The sequence below is a fragment of the Acinonyx jubatus genome, chromosome A1 (assembly GCF_027475565.1).
Source record: "Acinonyx jubatus isolate Ajub_Pintada_27869175 chromosome A1, VMU_Ajub_asm_v1.0, whole genome shotgun sequence".
Classification (NCBI taxonomy): Eukaryota; Metazoa; Chordata; class Mammalia; order Carnivora; family Felidae; genus Acinonyx; species Acinonyx jubatus.
The window spans coordinates 167,355,670-167,381,255 of NC_069380.1; the positions used below are offsets into that span (position 1 = coordinate 167,355,670).

The following is a 25,586-nucleotide window of genomic DNA, read 5'->3' on the forward strand; positions in this document are numbered from 1 at the left end:
ACTTCCAGTTCATCAGATCCAATTAGCATAATGTTGTCATTTTGAACAACCAAAATGAACCAGTGTGATGCTTTGTGGAATGTCAAGAGGATCAACATTTCTGTAGGCTATATTAAGGAGAATTGATGTGCCCCCGAGGTAACCCTGTAAAGGCACTCCATTGGCCCTGTTAGGTAATCACCAACTGCTTCTGATGTTTTTTTTTTATAAATAAGTATAGAAAAGATGGCATTAGCTATATCAATAGCTGTATACCAAGTACCAGGTGCTATGTTGATTTGTTCCAGTAAAAATACTGCATCTGGGACAAAAGCTACAATTGGAATTACCTCCTGATTAAGTTTATAGTAATCCACATTTTCCAAGATCCATATGACTTTTGCACTGGCTAAATAGGTGAGTTAAGTGGGAATGTGATAGGTATCACCACCATTGCTTCTTTCAAGTCTTTTCTGGTGGTATTGTTTCTGGTTTGCTATCTTGGAAGACAGTGAAATATCCAGGAGTTTCCCATACAGGTCTTCTTATCATAATGGCCCTCATCTCATGGGAAAAAAAGCCAATGGGCGGGGGGTATTGTCAGTTCTAGAACTGAAAAAATAACCACACAGTTGGTGTGTGGATCAAATGAATTAACAGGACCAACTGTGAGTAGGACATGAGCTAAGACTTCATTTAACTACTGACCAAGATAAACTCCAACTTTGGTTGAATCATAAAAGTGGTGTTTTTTATTCTTAGGGATTAGCATCAATTCAGATCCAGTGTCTAATAAACCTCAAAAGATTTGCATATTTCATTTTCTTCAATGTACTGTCACTCTAGTAAATGGCCACACAGCGCTTAAGGGAGCATTTACACTGTGTATTGTAGCAAAGGTGAAGGGTCCTTCCTGAAGGAGTCTCCTTCAGTCAAAGGGTTTTTGAGTCTGTGAATTGGTTTAGGTGTGAAAACTGAGTGAGAAGCTGTGATTGTCCACTATACTAACTCAAGTTAGATTTTACCTACCTGACTTACAGCTTTTCCTATTATAAATATCAAGCAGTACTCTTATTTGGTTGCCTATCTGTTTTGTTCCTAGGGCACCTCTGTGGGCCAAGGCAGTCTGAGTGCCTATACATACTTGTCGTTGCCCTTTAACACAAATGTAACCAAATTATATGTGATACCCAAGTGCCACTTGTCCTCTTGCTATTAGGTTCTGTCATCTCCACTGAAATCCAGATGCCCAAATCAATGGTACATCCTCTATAGTCATACATGGCCTACAGAGGGGGACATCCATACAGATTTTCAAAGATTCATGTCTTCTTCTCACTAATTTATTTCTCATTTTTTTTGGCTTAGGGAGTGTCTCTGGGCCTTTGATGGAACACAGTTGAAGACGGGTATGCAGATTGTATAGGATAAGTATAACATTTCCCTAAACCATGGATTCCCTGTTCCACATGTCTGGGAAAGTTGGGCACCTCAACTTCAACAATTGTATGCCACCAATGAGTCCAAGTTTTAATCAACCAAACTGTTAGAACCACCTCTAGCTGCATAAGCTAAAACAAAAAATTAACATCCTAACAACGAATTTGGTTCAATATAGTGTTCTACTCCACTCTCCATGGTCTGATGCTGGTAGAAGCCACTCCCACACATGTTCAAAAGGTTTCTGCCTATGTATTAACATAGTAACCACATTGTAGTTACCTTGGTGTGAAACTATCCCCCAAGAGCATGCAGAGTTAAGACTATAGTGGCATCAGAGGGTGATTGTGGTGGGTTTTGAGGAGAATATATATTCCCTTTCAAGCATCGTCCCCAGGTGAGGTTGTCACAAAGCTTTCAAGCAGAGGAAATCTACCTCCTCAGACACTGGAGAGCAATCTACTTCCACTGGTAAGAAAGGCCCAGAGTGACTTAATGTTTCAAAATTGCCAGTTTCATCTGGGCCCAACCCATTCTCAGTTTTGAAGTCCTATTATTTAATAACCAATACCCTAACTTTTGCATGAGAAACTTGGCACATCTGTGAATTCAATGGAAGTTGTAATTCAGTAACCAGAAATTTTTAATTTTGTGTTTAATTTTCAGAAATATCATTTATCTGAAATTCTCTTAAGAGTTGTTATGGAAGCTCTCTGGTTTTCATGTCATAACTTTGATCTGTGCTTGTCGTTTCTCTTTGTAAGCATTCAAAGGAACTCAAAAGAATCCATATCACACCATAGTCCTTGTAGTCACCTTACAGCCATACCAGTCACCTTACAGCCACAGCTACTTGGGCCCCCAAGGCACATGGTTTAGTTGGTATTTCATCACAATCAGCCACAGGACATTGATTTATTGGGATGCCCCGGGTGCCATGAATCACTAGCTTCTTATTTCCCTTTGGCAGGGAGTTCAGCATCGAGCTCAAGCCAAAGACCCAATCAAACCAAATTCCTAACCTCATCTCTTGGGGTTACAGGTAAAGCTTAATAAAAAATAAAAAGCTTAAGCAAAAATATTATAAACTATAATAGATAATTAATGAGGGATTCACTAGGGGGAAGATAACCCCTAGAGGATATAGAAACAGCAGTTTTAAGGAGCAAATCTTATAATTAACCCCTGGGCTGGGACAGAGCTCCCCAAAGAGGAGCTTGCCAGCCCCTCACAGGGCTAAGATCCAGACTTTATTGGAGAGGGCAGAGTCCTCAAACTCTGGCTCACTGAATGGCAGAGAAGTCACACCTACAGAACACTACCCTGTGGAACCTAATACAAATCTTTTCTCTACAGAGCCTGGAGAGTTGTTCATGGGTAGTGGCTCACTTTAGGGCCTCCTCTACAGAACCACTAGAGTTAGGAATGATGGAGGAAATTTCTGACCTCCAACCACTAGTGGAGCTTGGCACTGGAGAAAGCCAGGTATACTGCAAGCGCCTGCCTATCCATATACCAAAACCAAGAAGCAAAACCCTTTTCTTCCTGCGATGTCTCTTCAGCGCCCTCTACTGACAAAGCTTCAGCACCTGCTGGCAAAGAAAAACTTACTTAAAAGGGCCCAGATCCATTTTCACGGTGCAGTCAAAAAGGGTGGATTTGGGATTGAGCAGCAATTAAACACTAACCCCCACGACCATTACTTCTTAGGCTCCACTCATAGATTTTGTAGCCAGCTGTCGTTGGCAGTCTCCTTTCCTTCACGTTTCATCAGGAAGTCACCAAAAGCAACAGAGGAAAAGAGGAGCCTGAACTTAATGAGAAGCCCCTTTCTCCTCTATTTCTACAGCTCCTCACCAAGTTGCCGTCCCAGACACGCCAGGCCCGGTTCCTCAAGGACAGGAAACCTGGGCACCAAAAAGGAAATGAGGAGAAAGCTCACACTCTGTGGAACGTGGGCTGCTGGCGTCTGAAGGCCTCAGAGGGCCTCACCTCCACCCAGGCTGCCTGCCAGTTCACAAAAGCCGTCCGAGGTCTTCTCTCAGCCTGGGCTCAGGAAGGAGGGTGCGGGGCGGGCCCGTTGGGCGGCGCACTGTGATTGGGCACCTGAGGCCCCGCCCCATCCCGGCGCGTCGAGAATGGGCGGGGCCAGCCGCCTGCTCTGCTCCAGGGCTGCGGGCGCGTATTGACCCAGCAGCCGCCTCGCCGCGGCAGTTTCCTCCTGCTCGTGGCGGACGTTGTAGGAGCGCCGAGTGGCGCTGGAGAACCGGCGCTTCGTTTCGCAGCTGCCGCCGCCATCTCCGCATTTACAGGGCGGGAAGGAGGGAGGGGACTTGCGGCTGCAGCTGGAGCGGGCTTCTCTCCGGGAACGCTCCTCTTCTTGCTCTCCTTTTCCTCCTCCGCGCGCCGCCGCCGCCCGCCCCCTGCGCCCTCCCCGCGCAGCCCGGGTCCGGGAGGGCAGAGGAAGGGGCGCCGGGGGGCGGGAGAGGCCGGCTGGCGGACGCGCGCTCGGAGGAAACTCCTGCCCGTTCTGTGCGTCCCCGCGTCCGGGGTGCACCCTGGCCCGGCCTCGGCGGCGGCGGTGGCGGCGGCAGCAGGAAGGCGCTCTGGCGGGGGCGGCGCCGCGGGGGCGGGTCTGGCCGTCCCGGCGCTAAGTTGTGGGGCCGGGCTCCTCCCGACCCGATTCTTTTACCCTGGGCTGCTCAGACGCAGCTCGGTGCTGTCTACCCCAGCTCCGCCGATCCCGCATCTCTTGGGTGAGGGGGACACGCCTGCCCTCCTCTAGAAAACTTTTCCTGCTGACTCGGTCGGGGCGGCGGTGGCAGGAAGTCCGGACAGCGACCTCTTCTCCTCCTGCCCTACGCGCCCTGCCGGGTGCCGGCGCCAAGCTCGAGATCAAGTTTGCGGGGCCCCTTCCGGGCTGCAGGCGGGTCCCGCCTTAGGAGGGGACGCCCGACCCCAGGGAGGGCGGTGGGCCCGGGCGAAGGCCGAGGGCGCGTGGTGGCGCCGGAGACAAGGTGCGGAGTGCGGTCGGAATCCGCACCCACAGCCGAAAGCGCGGAGAGCAGGAGCCCGGGAGCAGAGAGCCTCCGGCGGCCGCTTGCAGGAGTCCACAGCCCTCCTCCTCCTTTGGTGAGGACAGTGTCCTAGCCCCGAGCGTATCGAGGAAAATGAAGTTAAGCCGGCAGTTCACCGTGTTCGGCAGCGCGATCTTCTGTGTGGTGATCTTCTCGCTCTACCTGATGCTGGACCGGGGTCACTTAGACTACCCCAAGAGCCCGCGCCGCGAGGGTTCTTTTCCTCAGGTAAGCACCGGCGTGGGGCTCCACGAGCGTAGGCGTGGGGGCCCGTGTTCCCCGCTGCTTCGCGACCTCTTCCTCCCGCCGAGGTTCCGCGCCGGGGCAGGGCGAGGCCGAACTGGAGGAGGCTCCGAGCCTCCTACAGCCTCGGCTCTGCAGCGTTCGGACGACGGTGCCGGCGACCCGTGAGCCTCCTCCTCGCGGGCGCGCCGAGTTAACAAAGTGCCGGGCGGCATGCGGTGGCGGGATCGCGCTCCAGGGTAGTGGCCATGTTCCCGCACTCGCATTCGAGCCTGTTGGGGTGGCCTGGGGCACCTGCCGGTTGGGGAACCGACGCAGCGCCCGATTACCGCTCTTGGGCAGCCCCTCGGCACACACAGGGTTAAGCTGCACAGACCCCCCCCCCCCCCCCGAGCGCCCCCAGTCGCCAAAATTGATCAGACAGACCCCATCTGGTCTGTTTTTTCACCCCACTGTCTCTCGAGAAATAAGCAAAAGTTTATTTCGTGTTGCAGACCTCTTAGATGTGAATCTGTAGGGTTGATTTTAGTGTCGTCATTCTTCAGCTATTACATAGGGTTTGTTTGGAGCAGACGTGGGAGCCCAGTAGGGAAGCGCGTGTTATACTCAAGCCGGAAGCTGTGGGGCGCTCAGTCCTGCGCCCAGTGGTCAAATTCTCCATCGAGTTGGGAAACCACCGGTGTTAAGTCTTTTATTTAAAGTTACTAAAAATAAGCAAACAGACAACCGGTTCTGTTTGTAAGGATACCGCGCCGCGTGTGCGATTTCAGTTTCAATTTCTTTGCCCCTGACCTATGCAGTTAAGAAATTTTAGTAAAACTGGTTGTTGTGTATACTCTGTAATGAATGAACCTGAAGATCTCAAAGCCGTGACAAGCTGATCTAACTACTCGACCCAGGGATATTGAACAGGTTGACGAGGTTTTTTTGTTTTTTGTTTTTTGTTTTTCTTTTTTGACCATGTAAGTGCCAGAGAATATCCTTGCCATTTGTTCTTGTGTTATGCTAGGGCGAAAGGCTTGAATTTAATTAAAATTAAATTGTGAACGTGAAAAAAGACCTCTTTGTGGATGCTATCATCCATACAGAGCCCTCAAAATGTTTTGCAGGTGATAGGTATTAGAAATGCTGTTGCAAACATTTTTCAAAAAATTTAAAAGCTTCTTCTTAGGTAGTAAGCACTGTGGAGCATCTTTCAATCTTCACTTCAGAGTCTGTCCAGTGCTTGTTCATGAGACTGGATAAAAGTTATAAAAGCGGGTGGGGAGTTCACCCTGTGAAGCCACAGCAAAAGGAATTCTAAGCCTTGCTTAATATGTTGTATAATTTGGGGACTAAACTTGCTGTGATTTTTTTTTTCACCCCAGTAATCACATTTTCAGAATTTTCTCCATTACAGGAAAAATCATAAAAGCTGATATATTTTATTTAAGCTGTTATCTTGAATAATGTCCTTTGGCTTTGGCTTGGTGATCACTTGGAAGTGATTTATGCAAACATCTGGGGCTGGGGTTTTCTGGCAACCTTGACATTTTACTGTTTCTAAAGAAGTGAGTGACTCATTCAGTTACTGGGAAATCTTCGGCAAAGTTAATTCCAATATTTTAATATCCAGCCTTAGTCCTCCTCAGGGGGCTGAAGTTCTGCATAGAGCAGAATGCATTTGATGGAAAGTGGCAGTGGTTGCTGGAAGAGAAGGCTCTTGTATGTACTCTTTTGTGTGCAAGGAAGAGGATTTGGAAGGTGGAGCTTTTTATACTTAAGGTTGCCGTTCTCAGATTTTCAGGACTGGATTTTCATTTCAGGAAGAAAGCACTTTTTACTGATTTGGTTTTGGAGAGCCACTGAATTCCCAAACAGGTGGACAGGATAAACACTCTGTAAGTCCAACTCTTGTATGTCTGACATCAACCTCTGTGTCTTACAGGATAAACTCGATCCCCACCGCTAGTAGATGAGGAACCTGAGGCACAGAGAGATTAACTTGCCCAAAGTCACACAACTAAAAGCTGAGATTTGAACAGGTGGCCTGTGGAGTCTAGGCTCTCAGCCACTTAATAGTATACTATCTCATAGTAGTACTTTGCCTAATGTTCAGGCCTCAGTCTGCCTGCAGAAAAGGTCTGAAGTGGAAGATAGAGCATGTTGCTCTGTGGTTCCTTAGCTTATGACTTTTTTTTTTTTAAAGGAACTTTCATTATGAAGCTCTAATGAATGTGCTCCTTTCTCTGAAACTTTAACGTTTGAGATTTATATCTCTCCCAAAATGTCTCGTTGCTCACTTTGCAGCTAAATATTGTAATGAAAACCATTATGCAGCACAGCATATAGTCTTTTGAGTTGCTTTTTTATTTTTTTTTCATTACTGCTAACTCCCATGTAAACCTTAATTTGATGAGAACACCAAACATAACAAAAGGAGCTTGCCATATATTATGTATCTTTGGTGAATTTGAAGCAAGCTAGTCTGTCACTGTGCATCATTTTTGGTGTCTAGTAGAATGACTTATCTATAAAGGGATTGATTTCCACTGAATTTTAGTTTAGGATTTAGGATTTTAGTTTCTTGTAGTCAGTGTGGAACCTTTAGTAATGTATATGGTCTCTTTGTAAGCAAGATAATGTTTTAAGCCATCCTAAATTGAGAACAGTCTATTTGCTGTTGTTCTGGCTTCATCCGTTTTCCTTCCTCCTACAACTCTGTGTTTTCTACTACTTGGCCAGACTCTGGGGCAGAAGTAGGCCCAACTCAGGGTACTTTCATTTGTCCCACCCTGGGGCAGATGCCTGCCTCTGACATAGTCTTTGGAAGGCTTTCCCCTGTGCTCCTGGGAGGAATTCCTTTGAGGATTGGAGGCAACAGGTGGTCTTATCTGTGTTAGCTTCTCTGTATATTTCAGGGTTAATAAATCTCATCTAGAAAAATTAATTAAACTTACACTTCAGTTGAGAGGCTGGCCAGGGCCTAATGCCCTGAAAGATGCTTTGAGGTATTGCAAGAATTCGAGCAGCTGGAAAAGAGAGACTTGGTTAAGGTCTTCCTGAAATTCTTCATCACTTCTTATAAGCAGATTTAACAAGTTGCTTACTGTCTACCTTGTATGCAATAGGATGTCTTATTAATGTCTTATGTTTGGATCTGGAGAATTAAATTAATAATTCAGCTTTTGTATGGCACATGATTTATCTTTAAATAACTAGTGTGCTGGGGTGCCTGGGTGGCGCAGTCGGTTAAGCGTCCGACTTCAGCCAGGTCACGATCTCGCGGTCCGTGAGTTCAAGCCCCGCATCAGGCTTTGGGCTGATGGCTCGGAGCCTGGAGCCTGTTTCCGATTCTGTGTCTCCCTCTCTCTCTGCCCCTCCCCCGTTCATGCTCTGTCTCTTTCTGTCCCCAAAAAAAAAAAAAAAAAAAAAAGTTGGAAAAAATAAATAAATAACTAGTGTAGACTGTGACCATAGGTATTAATATTAACTCTTGGGAATCTCTTCAGAGATTGGGACTCTGATAGAAAATGTGAGAGTGAAGGTCAGACTTTATCTTTGCCCAAATGACAGTTATCAAGCAAGAAAGTGAGAATGTCTTTAAGATACTTGATTAAAAGACTTGGGAATGTGGAGGCTTTTATACCTTTGGATTTTTAACTCCTATAGTGAATAAACCCGTATAAAAATATGCTTAAATGCTCTACATCTCTAGTACCTTTTAAAGAGCGCAACATAGCTGATATTTAACAAAAGTTGCCTTTAATCTTCCAGTTATGTTTCTTGCTTTTAGAAATCTGCAAATCTTAAGAATGCTATGTAGAAAAATAGGGTGTGCCTTGCTTCTCCGTACTCTAGTGCAGAGAACCTCTCTCTAGGTTATAGCATTTGTTGCTAGGGCTTGTGCACTTGTATATAAGGGATTTTGTTTCATTTAGGGGGCTGTAATCTTGGAGATCTGTGACTTTGGGGACGTGATGGAACTTTGACATTGGTGGCAAAAGGGCATTGAAGAGGAATGCAAGAACAGGAAAGCCCCTGGAGAGGCTGGTCTCCACCACCCCCTCTTAAGGTCAGCAGTTCTGCAGAACTCCTGCCCACCAGGTCTCACTAAGACCCAAGCTCACTTCCTGTACACCACCTGGGGCAAGAGTGCATCTGGTCTGAAGACTTAAGTCTATTATTTTTTTAATTGAATTGAATTTGTTGTTTGCAGATCAGCACTGCTCTCAGTGCCTAAACAAATACTTTTGTTTGGGAGATGTTGTAATCCTGTTTATCAGAAAGGCATCTTCTCTGTGACTCATTAGTTAGCTTTATGGGGTATCTGGGCTGAGGGCAAATTAACTAAAATTACCACTTTGTTGTTTTTGAGTCAGGTTTTTTTTGTTTTTTTTTTTTTTTTGTTCTTTTTTTTTGTTTTGTGATAGATGTTAAAACTTTGGTCTTTTTTAACAGACTGGAATAAGTGTTGAGATTTTTCCTGGAATTAGTAGTTCAGTAGCAGCCGTTTATCCCTTGCTTTATTCTTCGATCCCAGTGGTCCTAGTTTTCCCTTGTTGTTCCCTTGCTTCCAGAGAGACCTTTAGAAAGTGGGAGGATATTCAAAAGCATGGGATATGACCTCTGGATGCTGGATTGGAAGGGCCTTAGTCGTGCTTTTGACCCCTTGTGTCTTGGTGGTCGAATTCCAGGTAGCATCAGCTTTTACAGTGCAAGTAGAGCTAAAGAGAGGAGGAAGAACTCCCAAAGAGTGGGTTTTGCTTCTTTTTATAGTTGTGATTATTAGGTTGATCAGGAATGCAGATAGACTATTTTGGCTAAAGTGGGTTTCTGTTTCGGGTGTAAATTTCAAGCCAGGCTGCTAATTTTAAGGTTGAAACCATGTTTAGGTTCAAACAAATTTGAGGGGTGATTATACTGGTGACCTAGGGCTTGAGTATTGGTATATTTGTCTTGTGATGGGTAATAAATAATCTGATTTGAATGAAATGAGTCTCTCAAGGGTACAACGTAACTTTTGTGAAATAGTGTATTTAATGTCATGTTATTTGTACTGTTAGGCAGACAAGCACATAGTTGGTATCCAGTAAATATTTTATGTTGTGTTTGTAAGTCTAACATACTGTTTTCTAAATAAAAGGTCACCTTTGAAGTACTTCAGCTGAAAACTCCCATGCCTTTTCTATTCTGTGCATTGTAGGATGCTTTGCAGCATCCCTGGCATCCATCCAGTAGAAACCAGAAACACCTTTCTTCTTGCCCCAGTTGCAGCCACCAAAAATGTCTACAGACACTGCTAAATCTCCTCTGGGGGAAGAAATCAACCCTGTTGAAAATCACTTGGCCAAAGGCCTGTTCTTTATACCCTTTGCACTTTGTTAGCATTTTGCTTTTTAGGAAGGAAAGATCAGAAGACTTAGCTCTAATTCTCAAAAGGAGAAGTAGCATTTTTTTTTTTATATGAAATGAATACTTTCTCTGGATGCCGAAAATTCACTTACATTTTTAGGATTCTAAATTGCAGTATGTTACTGAAAACACAAGCGTAGATATTATGTTCACATGCAAGTTAAAGAAAAAGTGGAAGATTATTGTAATGAAACTTCCTTTTTTTTTAATTGAATAGACTTGTGCTGAGAAAAATGTTATGGCAGGTGATAGTAAGTAAATCATCTTTTACTTTCTGTAGGTTGAATTAGAGGTTAAAAGTAGTCTAGGTATATTCCCCTTGTCTTTTTGCCTAGGAAGGTAAGATACATTGATTAGTAACAAGGTAGTATAAAAATCATACTCAAACATAATTTGAGATGTGTGAAGTTTTCTCAGGCAAGCTATTTACTTTCTAAAGTGCATTTGTTTTATTTATGTTAATTTTGATGATTCTAGTTACTGCATCTGCTATTTCTTCTGGAAGAAAACCAGGAAGTGGATAGAGACTTCCCTCTTGTTCATTTTATTTTGTTTTAAGTAGGTTTCTTTTAAAGGAAGGACGATGGAAGTGGGGTAGGGAAATAATGAAGTTCTTGGCAGTTATTCCTTTCCTTTTGTGCCCCCAGATGTCTGGTCTTGAATTCAGTCTAAGTCAGCTAACTGTGGCCAAATCTGACCCACCACCTGTTTTTTGTAGGGCCATAAGCTAAAAATGGTTCTTATGTTTTCAAGTGGTTAAATATTTCGTGACATAGCCACACTCGTTTTGCTACAAATCATCTCTGGCTGCTTCTGTACTACAGAGCTGAGTAGTTGCCCCAGTAACTCTCTGGCCCAAAAAGCCTAAAATATTTCTTCTCTGGCCCCTTACTGAAGAAGTTTGCCAACCCCAGGTGTAACCTGTGTTTTTCTATTATTAACGTTAGAGGCAAATAGTATGGTTAGATCTGTTGAAGCAGAGGTGTATGTTGAAAATAAAATTCTTGTTCTTGTCACCTGGTTATTAGATAAACTTAGTGAAACTTAGTTTGTGTTTTCAGAGTGTGGTTTAAAACTGGTGTTATATACATGTTTCACGGATTTCCCAGTATCCTTGGGGAACTTCTGTGCCGGAGCATGGACATGCTTGACATGTTTAATTTGTTTCCCTTCTATCGCTAGCAGATTTCTCACTACAGGACTGCTCTGGGATGGAGGGTTCTGGGGCATGAACTGCAAAATTGATCCATAGTCTCCAGATCGAAAACCATGACTTTATTGTATTTTAGATGCGCTATAATTCACAGATAGGCTGAATTCTGAGCCTAATCAGACTGCTTGGGTTAGTTAGTATTGTGGAGGGAGAGCATAGGTCCGGGCATCTTCTTCATAAACTGTAGATCTAGGATGGTACTTGGCAGACCTCTCTGAGACCCTGAAGGCTACTCACCTCGGAGGCAGAGAACTACCAGCATGTCTGCACGGGCACCGGACTGCTGCTCTTCCAAGAGTAATTAATTCCTGCTAATTTTGATCCTTCTTCATGCTTCTTGAAGGTTATGTGTGACTTTCTTCATTCCTTTTGGCACAGGCCACCATCCCATTTGTGTCCTCAGAGATTGAACTGTCATCGTTAAATTGCAGTACACTTAGTCTGAACAAAATGAGCGTAATGAACCTAACTGGTGTTGCAACTTTTAAGTATTTTCCTCCCTATTTTTAAATGAATGCATTTGTGCATTGTTCACATGCATCTGGATTTCTCACTGGCTTCCTTTGCAGGCAGTCGGTCACCTTTGGGAGTCAAGAGAAATGAAATTCCTTTTCCAAAGGCAGAGCAGGCCTCAGATGTGATCTTTTCCCACCAGTCAGCCTCCTTGTCCTGAATGAGGAGTCTTGAGAGCAGGGAAATTTGCCAGTGATTGATTGATTGATTGACTTTTCTTTGTAAACACATGTTTTTTTCTAGGACAGATGGTGTTTTGTGATGGGAAGCACTCCTCCTCATTCAGGGCAAGGCTGTACTTTGGGGCTGAAGATAGACTTTGTAGCAATTCGCTCCTGCTCCTTCATACCACAAGTATGGAAGAAAGTGGGACTGTGGGTCCTGGCCTTTGTGGTAACATTTTTACCTGTGGAACATTAGCAGATAGAAGCCAGAGAATATGACTTACTCTCACATTTATTTTCTCCATAAAAAAGTCCTGGATCTGTATTTTGAGAGTCTATGGAGATAGTCATTCTTTTAATAGTCACGAGCACCCCTAGAAAAGTCATAATAGGAAGTCAGGCATAGAATTTTAGAGTAGGGAGGATCCTTCCAGATCAGGTAGTTTAGTCTTTGATTTTTCAGATAAGAACACTGAGACACATAAAGTTAACTTCATCAGTTTGCCCTGGGTCCTGTAACCAGTCATAGCATACCTGGAATATGCATCCTGGCCTGTAATTCAGTGCTTGTTGCTGTACTTTACTCAGCATATATTTGAGAATTACCTTAGAGGTTACTAGGTAATGTTACTTGCTTTGCGAGAGCGTTTTAGTTATTTGAAGCAACGCAACTGCTGTTTGTGAAACAATTAGAGACAGCTGAATGCTATTTATTCATCACAAGAGTTAATTTTTAAAAGTTAGAACGGTGCCTGGCACATAGTAAATATTCAGTAAATGCTAGTTATTACCAATGAACACAGATTTATGGAGTACCTATCATGTACCAGGAACTGTGCAGGGGTTCTTGGGACATAGGACCTAAGAATACAATAAGAGTCCATGATCTTAATTCTTATTCTTGGTTTAAGGGCAGCGGCCTTAAAGGGAATTCAGCACTTAAGCCAGGTAACAACAGCCTGGCTCAAGTTGACCAAAGGACCTGGGACAAAAGACAGGCTTTTCTGACTGGGTAGGACTCTGAAGAGAGAAAGAACATTCCTAGTGTGGAGTACAGAGCTTCTGAAGGCTTGTGGTAATGAAAGAGCCTTGCACCATGAGAAGAGGTGAGGAGATTGGTTTGATTTAGGATCTTTGGTGCTTGTAAAGAGTAACTGGGAAAACATGATAGGTAGCATGGTATCAGATTGTGAATTGCCCTGAGAGCCAGCCTGGGAAGTTACATGACTCAAATGGTAGTGAACCATTGAAAGTTACGGAGTATGTCAGGAAAAGCCATGTTGGAGAATTAATTTCATAGAAAATTTTAGACCTGGAAGGGAGCTAAGAGTTTTCAATCTAGATTATTCTGGTAGCAGTGTGTAGGAAGACTCAGAAGCAGGAAGGCAGCTGAGAATCTGTTTGAGGTAATACAGACATAAGGCACTAAATCCCTATATGTACCAGTATTGAAATGGCTAGAATCAAAAGGAAAACGTGTGCAGACATTTTGTGAAAAGAAGCCTCAGGGCTTTCTAACAGATTTTTATCAAGGGTAACGATGGGTGTGGCTTGAGTGAAAAATTTTCCCACTTCTTTCCTTTAGGGCATTTGGAGAATTAGCTAAAACTGTTTGCATAAAGGGATAGTTTGGAAGATAACCCGGTTTGGGAAACCAGCCTCAGGTTCATGTATGATGAGGTGGATGTTAGTGGAGTAGCCACGGGGGCTGGGGTGCCCAAGTGAGAGATGAGGGAAGGGAGATGCTGATCTGGTAGTCATCAGCAAAGTCGGAGTGGATGAGCTCACTCTGGACTGTGCTTTGTGAGAAGAGAGCAGACAGCCAAGGAACATTTCTTATAGCCAAAGCTATGCTTCTCATATTGAGATTATTGTGTAGCAGATGCTAATATAATGAAGCAGCTTGTATTCAAATTGTCAGAAACCAGCTCATTGATCAGCATACCTAAGAAAAGATAAGACTGTCCTAAGGAAGGATTTCAAAGGAGCATTTCAATAGGAAACTAAAAAAGACCCTTCTCATTTTGGGCCCAAATTATGGAGCTAAAGGATTTTTTTTTTCTAGGTTATAAGAACAGAAAATAGGTAATTCTCTCTCTCTCTGTCTCTTTCTTTCTGTGTGTGTGTGTGTGTGTGAGAGAGAGAGAGAGAGAGAGAGGGAGGAGAGAGGGAGAGATGGGTTTATTAAAGATCAAAAAACAACACTTAAAATAGGGACTTCATAGCTTACGGTTGTTTTTAAGGTCAGACAGATTTCTGAGTACCCCCATACTGCCTCTTGTTGATAGTAAAGAAGAGCCCTTCCTTTTTGATGAGTGGCTGACCACACCCTCCCCCCAAACTGAAGAAATTATAACTGTCTTTGACTCAAGGCCAACTTTTGAAAATTTGTAGGGTCCAGTGACAACACTTGAGATACAAGGTATTTCTTAGAACTTTCAGGGAGAAGATCTAACCAATGATTGTTTATAAGAAAGAAAAAAAGATTTGAGAAGAACCCAAGGAATTTGTATCCTTAATTCATCTTTATAGCTGACTGTGTGGTACTTAGAAATTTGTTTTCATTACATTTTTATATATCATACTGTGCCTTACTATTGCGTTTGTTCCTTCTGTGGTATTTACCACGCCCCACCTTGCCCTTACAGATCGATTGGTTCAGATGGACTTTTACAAAGTCTGTAGGAAAGGATTTGTGAAGCTTTAGAATCTTTGCTGCTTGTACAGAAGAGTTAGGAAATTCAGAATTTATGATAATTCATATGGGACTTGGCTAAATACTTACCTTTCTCTGGTCAGTAAAGAATAAAATGGGCTTATTCAGTAGATGATTAGTATAAATAAGATTGGAGCCAGGCTGATTATCTACTTAAAACAAGTCTTCAGAGACCCCCAATACTGTTTCTGTATGAAAAACCATCTTAGTCATGTCAGTCGCATTTATTTTAATAGGCTAACACTGTTTAAGTTGATTTGTATTTTCCACTACAATTCTTCTCTTTTTACATTGAAATTATGTTTCTGAAAATTACTTGGGTAAACATGTCTACGGAACTTTTATCATCAGATCCTAGCATACAACATATGCCATTCATCCATGCACAATGAGTTTAGGTGGTATGTAAATAGTACATAATGACAACCCTTGTGCATAAAGACAGGCCTATCTCCAAAAATACAAGACAGAGTAGCAACATTGACCAGCAGTCATTGACCAGGTGATATATGACAGCATGACCCTGGTTCCTTGGGATTTGTTGCTGTCTGAAAGTATATCCCGTGAACTTTCATTCATGTTCTTGGGTGGGATACACTGTTGACATTATCTCAGAGTGCTATGTATAAGAATAGAAATACATTAAAAATATGTTGTAGAAATAAAACCAGTGTGGTTTTCAAAAAGATATTTTGCAAAAAATGTAAAGAAAGGTAATGTTCCACAGAACAGTTTGGGAAGTAATGAATTAAAGGAAGTATTCTATTCATCAACACCTAATTTGCTTAGCACCACTTTATGTCCAGTCATTAAATGTATCTGAAAGTTATAAAACTGCATTGCATGAAAATATTTTACAGTGTAAACACATTGTGCTACTTACAAGCCCTTGTTCTAATCATCATATGGAAGAAGATACCCATTTTGCAGAATCTCGCTTTATATAATAGCTTCATGTCTAAAATGTTGTCTTAACAGGAGGTGGTTTCTTTGCAGCTGCATTGGGGTGGTGTGGATGGGGGCCATATAGTTCTAATCTCAATATACATCTGGAAACTCATGGAGGGGGGAGGGATGGGACTGTGTCCTGGAGCCTGGAGAAAGCGCCAGCAACTGGAGTCCTGATCCCATTTTTGGAGGTGACAAAAGGATGGGTGTTCACAGAGGATGGGGGTTCACAAAGAGTGGGAAAAACCGGTGTGGCCTGTTGTTAATTTTAGGTCTGGACTGGAAGGCACAGTGATTCTGGCAGCTGCAGAGTCCCAAGGGTACCCTCCTGGGGCAAAGCATGGTGAGCTTGAAGTCCCAGCTCTTCCCTTTACAGTCACCTGCACGCTTGTCTACCTGCATCTGAGTAGCCTCTACTAACGTCATACCCAGGCGCGCGTGAGATTTGTGAATAATGATTTGCCAAGGCAAAACCCGATGCTCCTGTGTTTTGGCAAGGTTTTACGTAATTAAGTGTTCTTTGTGCTCACCTGGTGAGTGCATTTATTTCTTTGAGTGGACGAGTGGAAGCACAAAGACCATAATACCTTGGAAGAGATTCAGGCATGATAAGCTTCAGGTCTGGAAAACCCCATTAAAAGGTCATTTGTCACTGTGGTTTGTGGCTTGTAACAACTTGGTAGAGTTACATGTGCAAATACGGTCCCTGCCTCAGTTCACGCCTTTTTGGGCCTCAGTACTATACATCTTAAGATGGGGAGTGGTCACTTGAGGGGTTTCTTGTCATTTTATGAAACCCAAATGCCCTCCTGTTAAGTGCCTGAGATCTGACTAAATATAAATAGCAGGGTTTTCTGTGTAGCTGAATGGTGGCTGACTGACCTGGAACTACTGCGGTAACAGTGACACCCTGCTGCAAATACAGACTCTCTTTTACCAAATCTCTGTTTTTATATTTAGTTTTAATACAGCGGCTCTTAACTGGGGATGTGTGAAAATTGCCTGGTGAGCCTTCTACAATTATTAAAGGCAGATCTGTGCTCTCTGTCTAGGTAATCCCCATTCTTATCCATTGCTTTAAATTCATATTCACACTGACCACTCAGGTTTGTGTATTTTCCTGACTTTCAGACTTTGTTGTCCCCCTCATACCACCACTATTCGAATACCACATTAGACACCATTAGACCACTTTCTAATGGTTCCAGAAGAGAACCTTTGCCCCCCCCCCATTCCTTCCCCAGGACTCACTCCTTACTTCCCTAAAATGCCATCCGTTATTTTCCCAGTTGCCTCAGCAAAAGAAACAAACAAAAAACCCCCCAAAAGGCTATGTTTCTTCTTTTCCTGTCACTCCCTTCCCTAACTTCCTCTGTCTTGTCAAATCCTTCCTCTTTCCTCTGCCTCCCCTGCCTTGGTCCAAGCCACCTTGGTGTTTGGTGTTTATCCTGATTGCCCCTCCACAGCTCCAGAATAGCTTTAAAAACACTTTTTCTTCATTGGTCCTACAACTGTCTAAGATGAAGATGTTGATGTTTCTTTCCTGGAAAAGTATTTTTAACTATAAAGTCTTTTCCTACATCTTTTGTTCAAATGGTCTTGTGAGACCAAAAGGAGCCCCTCGGAAAGAGTGCAGTCACATGGTGTCACCTTTCATTCCTCCATTGCATGGGCTCTGGGTTGCTGGGGCTCACAGCGCTCCAACTCTTCTGATGGGGATTTGGATGGACTTCCTCTAGTAGGGACTGCAAGTGGGAAGACACTTTCTAAGCTTTATATAGGGTCAGCTCTTTACCAGGTGTATTTGTTTCCTATAGTTTCTGTAACAAACTTAGTGGCTTAAAACAAGAAAAATGTATTGCCTTCCAGTTTTGGAGGTCAGAAGTTTGAAATGGCTCTTAGTGGACTAAAATCAAGATGTTGAGAGGGCTGCGTCTCTTCTTTGGGCTTTAGGGGAGAATCCATTGCCACATCTTTTCCAGCTTCTAGAGGCTGTCTGCATTTCTTGGCTCAAGGCCCCCTTCCAGTATGGCATCACTCTGACCTCCTCTTCCATCTTTAGATCTCCTTTGACTCTGCCTCCCACCTCCTTTTTTCCCTTTGTAAGGACCCCTGTGATTACATTGGGCCTATCCAAATATTCTGGGACAGTTTTCTCCATCTCAGAATCCTTAAGTTACTCAAATCAGCAGAGTCTTTTACCATGTAAAGTAACAGATTCACAGGTTTCAGGGATTAGAACATGGACATCATTGGGGTGGCCATTATTCTGCCTACCACACCAAGCATCATTTAAACTGATTTGTACATTCTAATTTAGCACTCATAACCACCCTATGGGTGATGTATTATCTCCATTTTACAGATGAGGAAACTGAGGCACAGAGAAGTTATGTAACTTGCCCAAGGTTACCCTGGGGTAGTGGATCCAGAGTTTAAATTTGACTGGGCTTTATATTTTGTTTTATTTTATTTTCCAGCTTTATTGAGATATAGTTGATGTATAACATTGTATAAGTTTAAGGTGTACAATATGTTGATTTGATGAACTTACATGGATATTATAAAATGGATATTACCATAGTGTTAACTAACACCTCCATCATGTCATATAAATACTATTTATTTCTTAAGATGAGAACATTTAAGATTTATTCTCTTAGCAACTTTATGTAATACAGTATTAACTATAATCATGCTATATATTACAGTCTCAGAACTTATGATTAGAAGTTTTTTTGCTTAGTTTTGTTGTTTTTGTTTTTTATAAGTAGAAGTTGATACCCTTTGGTCAACATCTCTCCATTCTGCCTCCCAATCTCTACCATTCTAGTATTTTTTTGAGTTCACCTTTTTTAGATTCCCCATGCAAGTGCTATCATATAGTATGTGACTTTTTCTGTCTGACTTATTTCACTTAGCATTTCCTCAAGATCCATCTATGTTGTCACAAATGGAAGGTTTCCTTTTTCTGTCGCTATTTGAATAAGATTCCACTGTGTGTGTGCATCTTTGTATGGGAATATATCCATATGTAGATAGATGGACAGCATATGCTCACATCTTGTTTTTTTGTTTGTTTGTTTTAATCTATCCAGCCACTCTTTGTCTTTTGAATGAAGAATTCAGTCCATTTACTTTTTTTTTTAATTTTTTTGATGTTTATTCATTTTTGAAGGAGAGAGAGACAGTGTGTGAGTTGGGAAGGGGCAGAGAGAGAGAGAGAGGCACAGAATCTGAAGCAGGCTCCAGGCTCTGAGCTGTCAGCACAGAGCCCGATGCAGGGCTAGAACTCACAAACCGTGAGATCATGACCTGAGCCGAAGTCGGACGCTCAACCGACTGAACCACCCAGGCACCCCTCTGTTTAGTTTTAAAGTAATTATTGATAGGTAAGAACTTATACCATTTTATTAATTGTTGTCTGGCTGTTTCATAGTTTCCATGTGTTTTCTTCCTCTTGCTGCTTTCCTTTGTGACTTGGTGATTTTCCATAGTGGCAGGCTTTGATTCTCTTCTCTTTATCATGTGTGAATCTGCTGTAGATTTTGCTTTGTGGTTACTATGATCCTTACATAGAACATTTTATAAATAGAATAGTCCATTTTACTATAACAACTTCGATTGCATACAGAAACTTTACCCCTTTACTCTTTTTCCCTCCTTTCCTTTTTGATGTCATGACTTCCCTTTTTCTATTGTGTATCCATTAACGGATTATTGTTGCTGTAGTTATTTTAATACTGTTGTCCTTTAACATTTTTACAAGAATTAAATGACTAACACTTTACCATATTAAAATATTACTTTGAATTTGACTATATACTTAACCTTTACCAGTGGTTTTTATATTTTCATAGGTTTTCATGTTACTAATTAGTGTGTTTTAGCTTGAAGAACTATTTTCTGCATTTCTTGTAAGGCGGATGTTGTGTGATGAATTCCCTTAGCTTTTGTTTGTGTGGGGAAGTCTATCCCTCCTTCACTTCTGAAGGACAACTTTGTCAGGTAGTGTATCCTTGGTTGGCATTTCTTTTCTTTCAGCACTTTGAATATATCATACCACTCTCTCCTGCCCTGTAAAGTCTTGGAGAGGATCTCTTTAAGTTGATTTGGTGTGGTGACCTCTTAGCTCCATGAATTTGGATATCCAGATCTCTTCAAATTGGAGAAGTTCTCAGCCATTATTTCTTTCTTCCTTTCTTCCTTCCTTTCTTTTTTTTTTTTAATGTTTATTTTTGAGAGAGAGAGAGAGAGAGAGAGAGAGTGCTAGCAGGGGAGGGGCAGAGAGAGAGGGAGGCACAGAATCCGAAGCAGGCCATTGGCCTGCTGTCAGCACAGAGCCTGATGGGGGGCTTGAACTCATGAACTGTAAGATCCTGACCTGAGATCAAATCGAGGAGTTCAACTGACTGAGCCACCCAACGCCCCAGCTGTTATTTCTTTAAGTAAGCTTTCTGAACCCTTCTTTTCTTCTTCTTCTTGAATTGTAATAATGTGCAGATTGATTCTTTTGTTGTTAACCTCACAGGTGATGTATGCTTTCTTCACTCTCTTCCTTTCCTTTTTCTTTTTTTCTTCTCTGGATAATTTCAATTGTTCTGTCTTGGAGCTCACTTATTCTTTCTTCTGCTTGGTCAAGTCTTATGTTAAACGTCTTTGTTGACTTCAGTCATTGTTTTCTTAAGCTCCCGAATTTGTTTGGTTTTTATTTATATTTTCCATCTCTTCGTTGAACCTCTCATTTTGTTCTTATATTGTTTGCCTGGTATTGTTAAATTGATTATCTGTGTTCTCTTGTAAGTCTGAGCATCTTTAGAACATTATTTTGAATTATTTGCTGGGCACTTTCTATATTTCCATCTTGGGGGGGACCAGTAACTGGAGGTTTACTGTATTCCTTTAGTAGAGTCATGTTTTCCAGATCCTCTGTGATCTCTATAACCTTGTATGGAAATTTATGTCTTTGAAGAAATCTCCACCTCCAGATTTTATGGACTGGCTTTGGTAAGGGAAGTCTTTCACTCGCGGGGAGAGGAGCAGCAGGAACATGCTAGTGATCCCAGCATGTGACCCCAGGTGTGCCACCTGTGACGCAAGTTCTAGCGGTGCAGGGGCATGTGGTGGCATTGGTTTTGAGGGTGGCATGATGTCTCTTTGGCTCAGGTTGCTGGGGTCCACAGCATTGACAGCTGCGTGGTCCTTGGCAAATGCTGCAGGGTGTTCTGCAGTGGCTGTGAGGGCTGTTTGAGTCCTCACTGGCACCTCCAGGCCCAGTGGGTAGGGGCCAGGGCAGACAAGAGTGGTGTCCTAAGCTGGTGGTGCCCTCAGCTGCAGAGGCCTGTGTGGTGGAGGGCTGGTTGCAGACATACATGTAGTGGTAGGAGCCAAGGCAGGCAGCAAGGGCTGGGGCCAACCGTGGAGGCACTGGTAGTTGCAGGGGCCCTGGATGTTGATGTGCCATGAGCCACGACGGCTCAGTCTCATCACAGACACACAGCAGTGGAAGCTGGTGATGGGGGTCAGGTTGAGGACATGCAGTTGCACACCTGGAGTGTTTGGCACCAGGTGAGTGTGCCGGTGCAGGCTAGTGACCGAAGACAGGGCCTCCTCTGTGCCCGTAAGCAGCCGTGGAGGCCCTGGCTATAGGCTTGCTCTCCTGTGGCTGCAGAGTCTCTTCCTGAGCATGTGCAGGCAGTGGAGGTTGGAGACAAGCATCAGGTTGGCGGCATGCAAGTGCATAGCTGGAGGGGCTAGCTCCATGGCAGTGGAGGTTGGCCGCGGGGTCTGGGCCGGAGTCTTGCACTTGAGCAGCCGCAGAGGCCTGGGCTGGCTGCTGGTGTGGTTCCTAAGTTCCAGAGAGGCTGAGTGGGGAGAGAGTAGGAGGGACACAGGTGGCTGGCATCAGTTAATGCCAATACATGGGAGGTGAAAGTTGGTGAAATCTGCAGAGGTTCCATGGCAGATGTGCTGGCCACTGGTTCCTTCTTCAATGGTGAAAGCTGCTGGGTTTGTAGAGCAGGTCACTGTGAACCATTCTTATTCATGCTGTGTGGCCGCTCTTGGTAGCTAGCCCCTGCTTTTTTTTTTTTTTCCTTGTTCCTAGATATCTCTGTATATCTCTTGGTGTGGTACTCCCAATGACTGGGAAACCTGGTTTTACCCTGCTCTTCTTTCCTACCAAGGGGAACTGTTTCTAACTGGGGAGTTCCCTTGTGGCCTGAGCAGTGCTGGCCTGGGGGATGGGATGATGCGCACAAAATGAAGCCATCTTCCTTCTTTTACTGTGTGGTTATTCTCAGGTGTTCTGTTCCACTGTGCTGTGAGGAGACTCCAGGGCTGTCCCATAGCTGTTTTTGTTCACAGATAGTTGTTTCATTGTTGATCTTTGTGGGAGGATGGAGGCTGGGTCTCCTGTGCTGCTGTTTTGATGATAATACTCTTGGCTTTAGAGTCTTGGTTTTTTGTTTTTTTTTAAGGTTATTTATTTATTTTTGAGAGAGAGAGCGAGAGAGCAAGCGAACAAGCAGGGGAGGGACAGAGAGAAAGGGGGGGGGTGGAGAGAGGGAGAGAATCCCATGCAGGTTCTGCACTGTCAGCTCAGAGCCCGATGCAGGGCTCAAACTCACTAGCCTTGAGATCATGACCTGAGCCAAAATCAAAGAGTCTGACACTTAACCGACTGAGCCACCCAGGTGCCCCTAGAGTGTTCTTAATCACAGTTGTACCCTGGAAAGTTGTACCCTTCAAAGTGATTTTACAAAGCCAAACTTTTATTGTAGCAACAACAGAAGTAATGTCTTCTTGAGTGCCTGCTTCTTGGCAGGCCCTGTGCTAAGTTCTTTTGTAACCATTCCAAGCAGTAGGTATTAGCACTTTTTTTCCCCAAAAGGAAACTGAGGCCCAAAAAAATTATTTTCTGAAGGTCACAGTGCTAGTGTACCAAAGCTGTTGTTGGACCCACATCATCTGACCCAGTGCCCATGTGCTTAACCATTCACCTAAACTGCCTTTATTAGCTAAAAGGAGTCATTAAAAATAAAGGTAATCATTGTTTGCAGTTACTTAAAAATAAAAATGTGGTGAAGTATAATATCCTAGAGCATGAGATGGAAGAATCTGGTACAAGGATAATTAGAAGAATTAATACCCAGTTAAGCAGATTATCAAAAGATGCATGTTTACAAATTTATGTTACCCTCTAGTTTAGGGGTGATTTGGCAAGTGGATTATTTTTGGCTTGTTTATCTTAGATATTGCACTGACATGTGTGAAGTCAGAGACATCAGCCCCCAACCTGGCTGATCACCGGAATCACCTGTGGAACATAAACACTGCAGTTTCTGAGACTCTTCCCAAGATTCCAGGGTGGATTCCTGGGTTTTGTAATTTTGAGCAGTCTTTCAGATGCTTCTGATGGTTATTGTTAGAGCCTTTTACCCAGTCACATTTACTGCATGGTGGGCACATTTAGTGATGGAATCCAGGTCCAGAAATATCTTGATGTGATGGAGTAATATACTGAATCTAACAAAATACAACAATACAGAGGAAAAGAAAGCATGAATGATAGGTGGTATGGAGCTAGAGTTTCAGACTTACATACATTTTGGAGTGAAGTTTTGTTTCTTTTGAATGCCGCCTTTGGTGGCATTGGTGGTTATCTTATAAACATGTAATACTGTTTCCTCTATAGGTCTCTGAACTAGAAACTTGATTTGGTTGAGTGAAGATTTTCTATCACTATCATGGCAGGAAGAATTTCAGAATCACGTTGGGTTCTTTTATCAGACTCTTTCCCTCCCCCACATCAGTTGAAAGTCAGAGCCCATTGAGCCATGCTTACTAATGGTAGTGAAAGTTGAAAAATTGTGGTTGGACTGTACAAAATCCATAATCTCTGTTTGCCCTAGAGGAGGAGTCACATATTTTACCCTACTCACAAAGTCATGATTGTCACTGTGGCCAAACATGGCTCAATTTCTATATTATTTCCCTCTTAGTAGATGAAGATCACCCTATAATTGAGGATGTTTACTTCTCATTCTTACCTCTGTTTTGGGTTACAGTGAATATTTTTGTTGATTTACTTCTTAAAAAATGTTAGTGTTTCATTTTTATTCATATTATTTTTGGTGTAAACTGTGCCAAAAAATGACATTTAATACTTCCTTATCTTAGAGAAAATGTTGCACACAGTTTCCCCCACCCCCAGTAAATATTTGCACTTCTTTTGTGCATCAGGCATTGTGCTAGGCATCAGGGTATGGTGATGAATAACAATAGCTGTGGTGCCTGTTCTCAAGATAAATATTTATTTAGTGATGAAGATGGGGAAATAAATAGTACATGAATAAAATAGTTAAAAGATGTAGTAAGACAAAAAATAAGTTGACATAATAGAGAATCACATGAGAAGGCTTATTTATTTATTTATTTATTTATTGAAATGTTTATTTATTTTGAGAGGGGAAGGGAGAGGCAGAGAGAATCCCAAGCAGGCTCTGCACTGCTCAATCCCACAAACCTTGAGATTATAACCTGAACTGAAATCAAGAGTCTGATGCTTAACTGATGGAGCCACCCAGGTGCCCCTGAGAAGTCCTGTTTTATACAGGATGGCTGGGGAAGGCTATGCTGAGGGGACATTTCAGGTGAGATCTGAAGTACTCTATAAAGGAAGAATGTGTATGAAGGTCTCGAGATGGGTTGAAGAGGAACTGGCTTAGAACTGAGATGAGATGAGGGTGAAGCTAAATTGGGGGAGGGGGGTAGTTGGATACAGGTCCTTACTGATGGTAGTGTAAGTGCAGTGAGAAACTAGCTCTGGATTGTATTGTAAGAAAGATACAATGCGGCTGCATAGGTCACGGTTGAAGGATGTAAGCCTAGGATTGGGAAATTAGTTAAGAGGCTGCTGTGTACAGACAGGAGAGATTGTCGGAGGATTGGATCAGCATGGTTGCAGTTGAGAGGGAGAGACGTGGAGTGATTCAACAGCTATTGTAGAGGTAGTAAGGAAAGAGCTTGCAGATAGACTGGATGTGTGAGCGGGGTGAGGAAGGAGGAAGAATCCGTTATGCCACCAAGATTTGGGGAGTGACTAACTAGGTGGACATAGAGCTACTTACTGAAGATCTGAAGATGCAGAAGGCTTATTTGGGAGGGTTCTTTGGGGCATAAGTTTGAAACCCAAGTGGAGGAGCGGAGTAGTCATTTGGATGTATGGGTTTGTTTTCCAGAGAAGAGGCTTCAGTTAGAGATAGAAATGTAGATGAGACATCAGTACAAATGATGGAATTTAAACCATGGAGTGTATGAGATAGTTTAAGATAGTATAGAGACTGCAGAGGTCCCAGAAATTAACCTTAAGGCCCTTCATCATGTAGTTACTGGGGAGAGAAGGAGACTGATAAACCAGAGGCAGAAGGAAACCTAGAGCATGCTGGGCTGAGAGTAGGTGCAGAAAACGTCTCCAGGAGAAAGAAGTAGTCTAGTGTGCTAGATGCTCCTCAAGATGATGAGTCAGGTGAGCACAGCGTGTGCTTATCATGACTGACTCCATGGAAGTCTTTGGGGCCTGTTCAGGGGCAGTTTGGGTGGAGTGGTACGCACAGGCTGAATACAGCGGGCAGATGAGAGAATAGGAATTTATAAGGAATGTATATAGTGAGTACCGACTGTTGATAACCTCTGTATGTCTCTGAAGGCGCTGGGGCCCTGGAAGGGGATTGTGGGGCTAAGGGAAGCACTGGAGTTTGATTTGGTGTTTTAGACAGGATATCATGCTAAGTTGAACCCTAGGAAATTGGTGAACTGTACTATATTTGATTTATGAGAATGGCAAATTTCATATAGTTTGACCTAATGTTACATGTTATACTACTGAGAATGAGTTA

The 25,586-nt window shown here is 43.1% G+C and overlaps 1 protein-coding gene across 1 annotated transcript in view; it reads left to right on the forward strand.

The window, feature by feature from the left end:
• Positions 1–3,710: 3,710 nt before the first annotated feature.
• The window catches only part of MAN2A1 (mannosidase alpha class 2A member 1), a 164,825-nt gene continuing 142,949 nt past the window's right edge, over positions 3,711–25,586 (forward strand). The window contains exon 1 of the mRNA XM_015073009.3: positions 3,711–4,724. Coding sequence (XP_014928495.1) covers positions 4,590–4,724 — 135 coding nt within the window. The 5' untranslated portion in view covers positions 3,711–4,589. The remainder of the gene's footprint in view (positions 4,725–25,586) is intronic.